A 12228-nucleotide genomic window follows, 5' to 3' on the forward strand; every position below is an offset into this window, starting at 1 on the left:
ACCCCCCACCCCCTCCTCTCCTCGGGCTCCCGCTCAGTCCCCGCCCCCACCACGTAGTCGGTCCTGGTTCCCAAATCACTGAGTCAGCAGGCGGTGGGCCGCTGGAGTGTGGGGGATGGGCAGGTCCTCTCAGTGTCGAGGGGGGACAGAAAAGGCCGCTCCCGGCCCAGCCCAGGTCCAGGTGGAGGGTCTTCACTCAGGACAGAGCGGGCGGCTGGCCACAGCAGGGCCAGGGGAGTTTGGGGCTGACTCACAGGGAGACCAGGCTCAGAGCAGGAAGGTCTAGTCCACTGGGGTACAGGGCACCGGGGGGCAGCTGGTGCGGGCCTGAGCTCACGGGTGATGCTAAAGAGCGGTGGGCCCTCCCAGGTGGCTGTCTGCATCCTTCAGGAAAGTGCACTTTGTGGGATTTCGGGGCCGGACCCCACCTTACCTGCATGTCCCGCACTCCGTTCTCAGACAGGTGCCCGGGACCTCACAACCAGCCCCGTGTGGCCATGTTGAGAGGTGGATGGGGGTGGCACGAACGAATGCCATGCTGGGGAGGGCAAGGAACGCCACCTGGCAGGGGAAGGCACGCGGGGAGGCACGGGGGGCTTTGTGGGGCGGGCCTGGCCGCGGGCACAGGGGCTGGCACGCAGGACGGGCGCGGGCCGGTGCCAGGAGCAGGCGACTGTCTCCACAGCCGAGCCTGCCGGCAGAGGCCAGGCCCGCACGATGGGGCTGAGACCGACCCGCCGCTTCCCCAGGCCTGGGGCTGTTAGCACTCAGAACCACATTAGAGTTGGCGGCTTCTAGAAATTTCTATAATTATGCACTGTATAAAATGTCTCACATCTTTTCTTGTTCCCTTTGAGGTGAAGGGACAGTCGTTTTCTCGACCCGTCCCGACTGTCTCAGGCCGTCCCTGAGCTGCGCAGCGGAGATGAGAAGAGAGAGGGAGGCGGCTGCGTGGACACCTTTATTGCTGCCGGGCGGGACACAGCCACGCTGCAGGCGCTGAGCTCGTAAAAATATCTCAATAAATAAACACATAAGCAACATATACACTGACAGAAAAGATAAAAACAACGCAGGCTGGGCAAATCCTGGAGGAGGAGGAGGAGGAGCAGGGGGAGGATTCCAGGCTGAGGCTGGGGAGGGACTCGGGTCCTTTCCGAGAGCCTTGGTCCAGTCTAAACAGAGTTGTACAGGAATGCATTTCTGTTTTATTAAAAAAATACATTAAAAGGCACTTAGAGGGAAATACAAATCCGAAATCAAATCCTCATCAACGTGCTCCTGAATCTGGAGATTTTCAGAAAGAATAAAACCTCCCCCCAAACAACCCAGGAGAAAATCCAGAAGTGACACGGATGACACTGGCAATGTCATTGGCAGGAGGGCCCGAGGGACCCTCCCGTCTGGGACCGGCGTCCTCGGTGCTGCCCCCGACGCTGCGTCTCAGCCCTGTGCCGGGCGCGGGGAGCCGCCTTGAGGTTGTGCAGGTTGCAGAAGTGACGGGCGGGCTCGTCCCAGGCCCACTCGCGCTCGGCCGCACGGCAGTCTAGGAGACAAGGGAGAGGGAAGATGAGCCACCATCCCTCCCGGTGTCCTGGGGGACGTGCCTCTCGTCCCGGGGCCCCCGAGACCGGCCAGGCCAGGGCCGGGGCACAGAGAGCCGCTGTGGTTGTGCAGGCCCTTCTCGGCCGTCCCTGCAGACACGGGACAACCTCGGCCGCAGGGCCCCAGCCGAGCTCACAGCGCCCCCCCATCCCCCCACCCCAGCCCCAGTCTGGCCACCACCCCTGCCGCTCCCCAACCCGAGGCCCCGTGGAAGGTTCTCCCTCAACAGTGCTCAGGGCCACCTTGCGTGCTGCTGGCTGTGGGTGACCCCAGCAGGCTGCCAGGGGACAAGAGCCGCCCCACGCGGAGGCCCGTGTGGCCCGAGGCGGCTGTGGGGGGCTGGGCAGTGACGGGCCGTGGGGCTGAGGAGGGCCGGGCAGGACACAGGAATGGGCCAGCCACCAGGGAGGACTGTCAAGGGAGGAGTTTCTTTAAAACTTGTGCTTTTGATACAATTATAGATTCACAGGAAGCTGCAAACATTGTTCAGGGGTCCCGTCCAGCTCCCCCCGCAGTATCATCTCGTACAACAGCGCAACGTCACACCAGACAGTCGGCACGGCACAGCCAGGGGCTCAGCCACACGCCGCCCGTGCGTGCCCAGGGTGTGTGTGCATGTGGTGTGCCTTATGGGCTGGAGTGCAGTGTGTGTGATGTGTGCATACGGTGTGAGGAAGTGTAGTGTGTACGGTGTGTATGTGGTGTGAGTGTGTGGTGTGTGCCATATTTAGTGTGTGTGCACAGTGTGCAGTGTGTTTGTGTGTATGTGGCCGCGTGGTGTGTTTGTGTGTGTGCTACGTGTGTGCATGTGGCCTGTGTGTGTGTGTGTGTGTGTGTGTAGTTCTATGCAGTTACATCATGTGTGTTGATGCTTCAAGATCAGAAGTCAGTTCAAATGACAAAGGCCACCACACCCCAGCAAACATACACACACACGCACACACACACGTGCATGTGTGCACACACACACGCACACACACTTACGCATACACGTGCACACACACATGCACACACACTCACGCATACGCGTGCACACACACACTTTTGGGAATAGCCCACCTTCCCCAGGGAAGGGTCAGTTTCAGAGTCAAGCTTGTTTCTAGAGGAGGCTGCAGTCAGGGTGATGACAGTGTGGAGGGGACCCCAGTATGGGGACGTCCAGGTCCTTGAGGGGCCCGGTGTGGGGACCCCACTGTGCTCACTAAAGGAGAAGTGGGGAGATGGCCAGGGCTGGGCCTCTGGGACATCCGATGCCCAAGGTCTCAAGTCACAGAAGTGGGGTCCTCAGGGACAGGGGAGACCCCTGGGCACGGGCACCCGGGCAGGGCATGTGGGCCTGCTGGGAAGTGCCTGCCGCGGCCTCTGAGGCGAGTGCAGGTGGCCCCACGCCGTGCTCCAAGCCCACGCTCCCTGGCCAGGCAGCCAGCCCCAAAGCTGGGCGTCATCCTTCCTGGGCCTTGGTGGGGACCTAACGCCTGCCCACGAGCCCCTGGGTCCTCAGTGCCCACCGCGGAGCTGGGGCGGTAAGTGCTCAGTCCCACAACCGTTAAGGGTAGAATGACCCACAGCCTTCAGGACACACAGGGGCAAGGCCGTTCTGCGCGGATGCACCAGCGCCCTCCCTGCGCCTGCACGTGGCAGCTGTGTCCGTGGGGGGCACACGCACAGGATCAAGACCTGCCTCCCCACAGGCGGGTGGGCAACGGGTGCAGCCCAGGCCACAGACGGAGTCTGCAGGGCAGGGCGGGGGTCGCCAGAAGGGCCACAAGGAACTCACAGCTGGGCAAGAGGCCAAGGGGGGCACCAGGGCCTGGGTGAGGGTGTGTGAAGGCACAGGGAGGTGGGGATGTTGGACGTGGCGATGGGTGACAGCAAGTGTGTGTCACTGTGCCCAAGGGAGTGTGAGTCCACGTGAGCACGCACATCCCCATGAGCATGTGTGTGTGAGAATGTCAGTGTGTACGTGTGCACGTGTCAGCACGAGTGTGCAAATTCATGGGAGAGTATCAGTGTGCGTCTGAAGTGGGGTGTTTGTGTCAATGTGAGTGTGCACACCCCAGTGTGTCAGCGTGTGTCCGTGTGAGAGCATGTCCTCCATGTGAGTGTGCACGTACCAGGGAGTGTGTCAGTGTGTGTCCGTGTGAGAGCATGTCCTCCATGTGAGTGTGCACGTACCAGGGAGTGTGTCAGCGTGTGTCCGTGTGAGTCCTCCATGTGAGTGTGCATGTACCAATGAGTGTGTCAGCGTGTGTCCGTGTGAGAGCATGTCCTCCCTGTGAGTGTGCACGTACCAGTGAGTATGTCAGTGTGTGTCCGTGTGAGTGTGCACGTACCAGGGAGTGTGTCAGCGTGTGTCCGTGTGAGTGTGCACACACCAGTGAGTGTGTCCGCGTGTGTCCGTGTGAGTGAGTCCTCCATGTGAGTGTGCACATACCAATGAGTGTGTCCGCGTGTGTCCGTGTAAGAGCATGTCCTCCATGTGAGTGTGCACACACCAGTGAGTGTGTCAGTGTGTGTCCGTGTGAGACTGTGCAGCTGGTCTCCCCAGCCACGATGGCAGTGGACGTGTGACCCCGCGCCCTGCACCCCAGCCCTCTCCCACTCCCAGCTCCACACTTAACCCCACAGCCCTGTGTCCTCACAGAGCTCTAGAAACCTCTGTTGAATCAAGACAAAGATCTGCGAAGGCTGAGACATGTTTTCCCTAAAACTTGTGTGGATGGAGACACACACACTCACTTCTTTTTTCACGTTCAGAGACTTCAAATATTGCAGCCTGTTTAAGTGGTCCTGGGCAGAGAGTCAGAGGCTGCTCTCTTGGAGAATGTGGTTATAATTAGATAATTAATGGGGGGGGCAGGTAGAGAAAGCTAAATGGAAGCTTCCTCCGCGGGAGGAAGTAATTACAACAGCTTTTGATATATGAGCTGAGCCAGCGCTCCAAGGGGAAATACAGTATCATCCGTGAAAAGCCAAAAATGACAGGGGCCGCCCCCAGCCTGTGGTGGGTTTCAGGGTTTGCTTCACGTGCCAGAGGGGACCCAGGGCTCAGGCAGGACCAGCGGCAGGTTCATCAGTCTTCTTGAATGAGAGTCCCCGGGCCTGGCCCCTCCGTGTCAGCCTGACCCAGCAGTGTCTGCCGACATGGGCCGTGCTCTGCAGCAAATGCGAAACATCTGGGGCTCCAGACTGCCCCTGCATGCAAGGGCCACCCGACCCCGCGTGCACTCGCCCTGCACACAGGCTACTGCGCCCACTGCCTGGCTCAGGACCAGGAGGGGGCGCAGCTGCAGGGGCTTGTGGCTGGCCCAAGAGAGTGGCTTCCACGGCTCTCCCACACCAGACCGCTGGCACTCTACCTTCCCGGGCCCAGCAAAGGGCGTGGAAGGTCAATGAAAAGTCTCCAGAAAGACAGGCAGGGGTGGGCTTAAGGGGGAGGAGTTTTATAATAGTCACTCATTCATCCAGTCACCCACCCATCCATCCATCCATCCATCCACTCACCCACCCACCCATCCATCCAGTCACCCACCCACCCATCCACCCATCCACCCATCTTTCATCCTTATATCCATGGATTTATTCATCCATCATCTATCCTTCCATACATCCATTTACCATCCACCCTTCTTTTTTTTCCATCCATTTATCCATCCATCCACCCACCCTCACATTGATCCATCCACCCACCCAGCCACCCTTCAGGCCATTCATAGGCGACCTCCTACGGCTCCCAAACTTAACAAAGAGGAAAGACAGACCTGAGGTGGCTCCTGCAAGCTCGCCCACCTATGCGATGGCACTCCAGAGTGCCCGAGTTTTGACGGGAGAAGAAGGGCAACCCTCCAAGTCTATACCCGGCGAATCCACCGACCATGTGGGTGGGGACAGGGGACAGGAGCTCGCTCGGGTGTATGAAGCCTCAGAACACGTGCCGTGTGGCTGCCACTTCTGGGGAAAGAGCCCTCAACAATGTCTCCATCCACATGGAAAGTGACTGAGGCGTCTGTCTCCACAAGTATGAAACGGACAAGCTCATACTCCCCCCACTGCAAAGCACACCGGTCAGAATGTGAGGGGAAAGAGCAGGTACTGCAGGGAGAGCCGCCAGGCCCCAGAGCTGCTCGCCACGCCGGGCTCATCTGTGGCCCCAGTAGCCCTGAGCTTACAGCTGCCCCGAGTCACAAGATGAGGAAGTGACGGTGGCCAGTTTGAGACGAGGCAGCCCCATTCACGAGCTTTACTCTTTATTCTTATGCTGCCTGAGTGACCAAACTCACCCAAGGAAACGTCGGCAACCTGAGTGTGTCAGTAACCACCCGGTTACGAGGGTCCGCATCTCACCCACAAAGAGTAGCCAACCACATTGTCTGTCTTACGAGAGAATTAAACAACTTTCTATGAGCACACAAGTCCTGTCTATATTACTTAAAACTCTTCTGGAATTTGAAGATGATCAAACACTTCCTATTTTATTTATTTAGTTATATTTACTTTTAATTAGTAGAGGCTTTATTTTTTTAGAGCAGTTTTAGGCTCCCAGCAAAATTGAGAGGCAGGTACAGAGGTTTCCCACATACCCTCTGCCCAAGCCATACCTAGTGCGCCCACGTAAAAAGATGATACAACTCTGCCACCCGGCCAGTGGCACCGGAACCAGAGGTTGGGCGGTTGCCACCTGTGAACCTAAACACAGAAATCCTCCGACACTGGCAAACCAAGTCGTGCATTTAGAGCCAACTCCACAAGCCCAAGGGCTATTCCAGGAATGCAGAACAGTTAACACTCGGAAATCCGGTAAAGGAAGGCCGGGGAAGCCACGCCCCACGGCACGGAAAGGCGTGATTCCGCGTGTTTCGGAGCCACGACGAGACAGGCAGCAAGAGGCTGGGCCCAGAGCCGGGCCGCGGGCTGAACCCAGCTGCAGCCTGGGCAGGGGGCTCTCAGCTCCTCCTCTGCAAACGCCCGCAGAGGGGCCCAGCAGGGCTCCTGCCTCGGTGCTGCGGGGGCTAAAGGAGCCGCATCACGTAGCGGGGTGTGCCCAGCCAGGTTCGCGGTCCACACTCTTGTCACAAGGTCAACACTCTTGGCAGAACGGAAGCCAGAGAGCGTGGGGAGCTGCGTTCTTCCCCAGCTGGGCGCCCAGGGCCTAGAACAGTGCTTGGCACACAGTAGGTGCCGTCACCTGCAGAGCAGCACCGGGGACACCTGAGCCATCGGAACAGGCAGGCGCCGCCATTGCCAGTGGGCACAGCCACCGTGCCAGGACTGCACAGACACGGGCCAGGGACGTAGACACGGACAGCGGAGAGGTGAGTGACATTGGGCTGGGCTCGGCCAGAAGCCGGAGGGCACAGGTGCTGCCCATTTGGGGGCTCAGGTGCTTACTGTTTAGGGCCGCAGTCGTCAGTCAGCGACCCAGCAGCCATACGTGCCGAGAGGCACTGAGCTCGTGCCACACAAAGGCTGGTTCCTGGGCCCATGACAGCGTCAGTACCTCCGGGCCTGTGAGAATGCAGAGTCTCAGGTCTCGCCCCGAACCCCAGAACCATCTGCACTTCGGCAAAATCTCCAGCTCTTCCAAGATGCTTCCTGAGCAGAAAGATCACACACATCCGGGGACAGCACCGTGCTCAGAGGTGACCTGAGGCTGAGACACACTACATCACACATGCAGAATGTCACACACAAACTGCATCACACACGCATGACATCACTCACACACAAACTACATCACACACACACACACACGATGTCACACATGTACCACATCACGACTCCATTGCTTACAACTCCATTTTCAGAGGAGTCTAGGACGCTGTGCACTATGTCGCACATGCGTGGGGCATCCTGCTGCTCCCTGTCGGGACTGCCCCCCTAGGCACCCCAGGCCCCGAGACCTCGCCAGCTGGCTGCGGTTGTGCCTGAGAGCCCAGCCGCACAGTGCCCAGTCCTCTCGGGTCAGTCTCAGGCTGGGGGCAGGCTGGGGACAGGCGGGGGACAGGCGGGGCAGGCCGTGGACACAGCTGCGCACCCAGGCCGAGTCCAGCCGCGCGGCCACACCTCGACGATCACCCACTGAACGGGCAGCATTGGGGGCCAGTGACAAGCCCAAGGGGACTCTGAAAGGAGTCACCCCACTCAGCCAAACAGGTTTTCTTTTCCCATCTGGGTGAAGGTTCAAAGAGACCATTGGCCACCGAGTGCTGATCAGCCTGGGCAGAGTCCCCACTGCGCAGTCCCGGCGGCAGCACAAGCCGCCACCCCCACCCCCAGAGCCACCGTCCCTCAGTGCACTGTCTTTCTGACAAATGCCTTGTCTAGAGACAGGGAGGAAATGAAGTGTTTTGCTTTCCTAGTAGGGAATGTGAAGCCTCCTGCCAGGCCAGACCCGCCGGCAGGCTCAGGGCAGGGACGACCGGGCAGTGTGAGCAGGCTGCACACGGCGCCAGCCAGAGTGGGCAGGTCCATCGCCACGAGGGCACCCGAGGCCAGGCTCACCTGGGTGGGCGGGGCCCCAGCAAGTCCTGCCACCTTGCAGGGTGCTGGGTGGGGGGAAGGTGGCAGGTGGGGACCCCAGGGTGTCCTTGCAGGCCAACCTCTCTGCGCCTCTCCCAGCTGCGAGCAGGCCCTGGCACCGGGTGGGGCAAACAGCAGAAGCCCCCACCCTGGCCCCCCCGCAGGACTAGCTAAGAATCAACCTCTAACCCTGAAAGAGCCGCGGCAGGAGGGACACAGAGTGGCCCCTGCAGCCCGACCCTGTTGCTACAACTCCATTTTCGGAGGAGTCTGAGGACGCCGTGACCGTCTCTATGGGGCCGAGGGAAGGGACGACCAGCAGACCAGCCTCGCTCTGCTGCAAGCACACGTCAAGAAAAACCACACTTCTGACATTTGCTGGCATTTACAACGTTCCTCTGATGGCCACGCCCAGGTGCCCTTGTCCCCTGCCAGTGGCTTCCTCCCTCCGGCGTGTCCCTACCCGGGCTGTCTGCCGAGCTTTCCCTGAACCGAAGCGGTGACATCACAGGCAGGGCCCTCTGCTCTCTCTCTTGTGGCTCCGGGGCCCTTTTTCAAAGAAGCGGATGGAGATTCTCAAGAGGCCAGTGGATGGTGAGCCCACCATGCCCACGGTGCCACACCCTGCAGCTTCTGGGTGCTGGGGGCTGCTCCTGGGGATAACACCCCAAAGCTCCCAGGATCCCCGGTGGACCGACCGGTGCCCACGGCCACGCAGAGGAACACACAGGCGCTGCCTGCCTGAGAAGCTCGTAGGGGACCTCAAGCATCTCCAGCTCTGGTGGCTCAGGACACAGGGCCCTACGGGAGGTGAGGAGCCGGCTGCCCTGACACCAGCACAGGCTGCTGTGCTCTGGTGTTTGCTGCCACTGTCCCTCTCTGCTTCGATGGCACCCAGCACACTCTTGGATGCCTGGAGGGTCGGCGAGCAGAGTGGAGTCAGCGTGGACAGCCGTGCCCTGCCTCTCCACGACTCGCACCTCTGCCCCACCCCGTCGGCCGTGCGTGAACAAAAGGCATCCTGCCAGGAACAGCTTCCCAGGCTGGGCGACTTGGCCTGGCTCCTCCAGGGGAGCTAGAGCTTCACGCCCAGTGGAAGCGCAGCCGTCTCTCTCTCAACGTGGGCTTGGCTTCGGGGCTCGGACCCATGTGTCTGGAACAGCCGCCTGGCGGGGAGCGGTCGGCCAGGGAACCCGGGGCTCAGGCAAGCTTGCTCCGGGGGCCACGCCAGCTCCTCCTGCTCTGTGCCCCCCACCACTGCCTCGGAGGGACCACCCTGCACAGCCACTCCGCACCCACCCCGGCCACCCACAGTTCCCGAGCCTGGCTCTCCTGCGGCAGCAAGGCCCGCGACCTGCCGGCCGACTCCTCACTGCGCGAACCCAGCCGCGCACAGCGGGAGCTTCCTGGGTCTCCACGGCGCGTGGACGTGTCCCGGGGATGCTGCAAAGGGCACGCCCCGGTTTCAGGGATACTGAGGGCCAGCAAGCCACAGGGAGCCAGGTAGCAAGAGGGACTTGACCTCTTCCCGGTGCCTGGGGCCTCCACATCCAGGGGCTACTTCAGCCGGGGAGTTATGACTTCTCCAGATGTCACCAAATTCAGCTTCCAAATAAAACCCGTGGTGGAAGACGGTGGAAACAGCGATCACCCTGCAGGGCCCTATTTCAAGCTGGAGGTGCTGGAAGAAACTTCAGAGACCATCTGGACAGGTGACGTCATTTCAGAGATGAAGAGACCAGGGCTGACTCACCCCAAGTCTCGGGCAGAACTCAGGTCTGCCGAGCCCGGGCTGCAAACCCCCTTCTCGTGCCCGGCCTCGGACACATGGGTCCAAACCCAGGGGCATGAACTCGTGTCATCCCACAGAACAATGGATATCTACAGAGACAACTCCCCCGGTGGCAGCAGCACCATCAGCTGCAGAGAACACAGGGCAGGGCCACCAGGGTCGGGCTCTGCTGGGTGCTGGCGGCTGGAGGTGAGGGGCACGGGGTCCCCAACATCAGTCAGCTCCCGGTTCACTTGGGGGGACAAGAAACAAAGCAAACTATCATCACAAACATCTAATACGCATTGTAATGCTGGTGTAATGAAAGTACAGACAAGTCTGCAGCTATTTGGCTATGAAATGTAAATATATGTTATAAATAGCAACATGCAATAAGTGTATAACAAAGGTATATGCAGGGAAGGTGACAGTTAAGTTTCTGGGGGTTGGGGCAGCTCTTCACTGAATTTGTGATTGGAACTGGGTCTTCCAGGATGTCTGGCCCTGGGGTGGGAAGAGCGGAGCGCCTTGTGGGCATCTGTAGAGATGTGGGGTGCAGCTGGGTGGGCGGGGGGAGGTGAGCATTTAGGGGTAAGTGAGCAGTGACTCTCGGGCAGGACTGGAGACCGGCAGGACTCCCCAGGGCAGGGGGAGGCAGTGACGAGTCTGGGGACACAGACAGGATGAGATCGGCCTCTGGAGGTAGCTCCAGCCAGCAGAGGACAGGCCCAGTGGGGGCCCTCAGGTGGGGAGGCCCCCCTAGTGGCCCAGAGGGAGATGACCAGGAGAGTCAGCGAAGGGCCAGCTGACCAGACGTGGTGTCGTCAGGTCACCCTGAAGGTCGAGGTCACTCAGCAAAGGGTGCACACTGGGAACCCCAGAAGAGCTGGGGACCCGGGTGCAGACTCCCAGGAGAGAGAGGCGGGGCACCCTGCATTGCCAGGATTGGTGCCCAGGCCTCTCCAGCTCTGCGCTCCCCGTCCGTGACGGAGCTGGGGGACCCGGATATTTAGGGGCATGGAGGGGGAGCAGGAGGCCTGGGAATGAGCAGTCCAGTAAGAGGCAGGGGGTGGGCACATGGCAGTGTTGGGCTCCAGTGGGGGGCCGGAGAGCAGCACCCCAGCTGGAGGACGGCCAGGACCTGGGACTCCAGGGAGCAGTCCAGGCAGGGCAGGGGGGTCAGGAGTGTGCAGACGGGGGCGGCGGGGGGCCGGGGCTCGCTAGGAGTGGTCCTCGTCACGCGGGGCAGTGGACGTGCCAGAAACTGCAGACGGTGGTGGCCGGCCCTGGTCTCTGTGTGCCGGGCCCCACGCTTTACACATGGCATTCAGCAGAAGGCTGTGACAACCTCACGGATGAGCGCCCGCGTTTTAGAGTCCAACACACCGAGGCTCTGAGGGGCCGCGAAGCTCTCTGGTCGCAGAGCAGAGGAGCAAGGAGCTGGGAAGTAAGCCCGGGTGTCTGGGTGCCAGGGCTGCTCCCCGAACGGCGCGAGGCTGGGGGTGAGGCTGTTTCCTGGGAACAGTTTAGAAACGGGGGCCACGAAACTGCTTGGAATAATGAATGGATTCCGGCGGTGAACTACATCCACCCCTAGTGCCAGCTTCTGTTCCCAAAATTAGTCTTGAAAAAATAGGCGATTTTTAAAATTCCAAACTGTTAACAGAAATAACTCTACCTAAATCTATTGTATTGAGCAGTCATTTTTTCATGACTCAGATAAAATAAGCTATTTTTGAAACTCCATGCCTACGTTCACCTGTATTAAGAAGACTGTAAAAGCCTCACTAAGGGTGGGAAGAACTGTGCTATGATCCAGTGCCCAGGCCCCCGAATCTCTGGGAACCCAGAGACCGGCAGCCCCGGCTGGTGCGGCACTTCCAGGCCGGCGGGATGGCAGAGCAGTGGGGGCTGCTGCCCATCACCCTCGGCAACGCAGCCCTTCTGCTTCCCAAGCTCCGGACTCAGTTACTTTTGGCCCATTTCAGATCCCCAGACTGCACCAGGGGAATAAAACCGACCTCTGTTGGGAAACACATGGTATGAAGAAATCAATCAGCGCATGCTCCGTGTGGCAGATTTTGCCTGAATTGAGGTAAACACAACAACAGATGCCTGTACGGTGACTACAAATAACATTAGAGGGAAAAAAATTTTGGAGGCAGGACGGGAGGGGCGAGTGAGCAACCCACGGCGGATGGGCGGCAGGAGGCCAGGGAGCACCGGCTGTCCCAGGGGCTGCCCGTGTGGATCCGAGGCTCAGGCACCCAGGGCAGGTGCGAGCGGCCGCTGCAAGTGGGTCCCCGTCAACACACCAGCGCAGAACAAAGCAG

At 60.0% G+C, this 12228-nt stretch overlaps 1 protein-coding gene across 2 annotated transcripts in view; it reads right to left on the bottom strand.

The window, feature by feature from the left end:
• Positions 1 to 869: 869 nt before the first annotated feature.
• The window catches only part of TWIST2 (twist family bHLH transcription factor 2), a 50600-nt gene continuing 39241 nt past the window's right edge, over positions 870 to 12228 (bottom strand). Inside the window, exon 2 of one of the 2 annotated variants that reach the window (XM_045558655.1) lies at positions 870 to 1546. In XM_045558655.1, coding sequence (XP_045414611.1) covers positions 1444 to 1546 — 103 coding nt within the window. In that variant the 3' untranslated portion in view covers positions 870 to 1443. The remainder of the gene's footprint in view (positions 1547 to 12228) is intronic. The other variant, XM_045558654.1, reaches the window with a different exon arrangement.

This window comes from Lemur catta, chromosome 8 (assembly GCF_020740605.2).
Source record: "Lemur catta isolate mLemCat1 chromosome 8, mLemCat1.pri, whole genome shotgun sequence".
Taxonomy (NCBI): Eukaryota; Metazoa; Chordata; class Mammalia; order Primates; family Lemuridae; genus Lemur; species Lemur catta.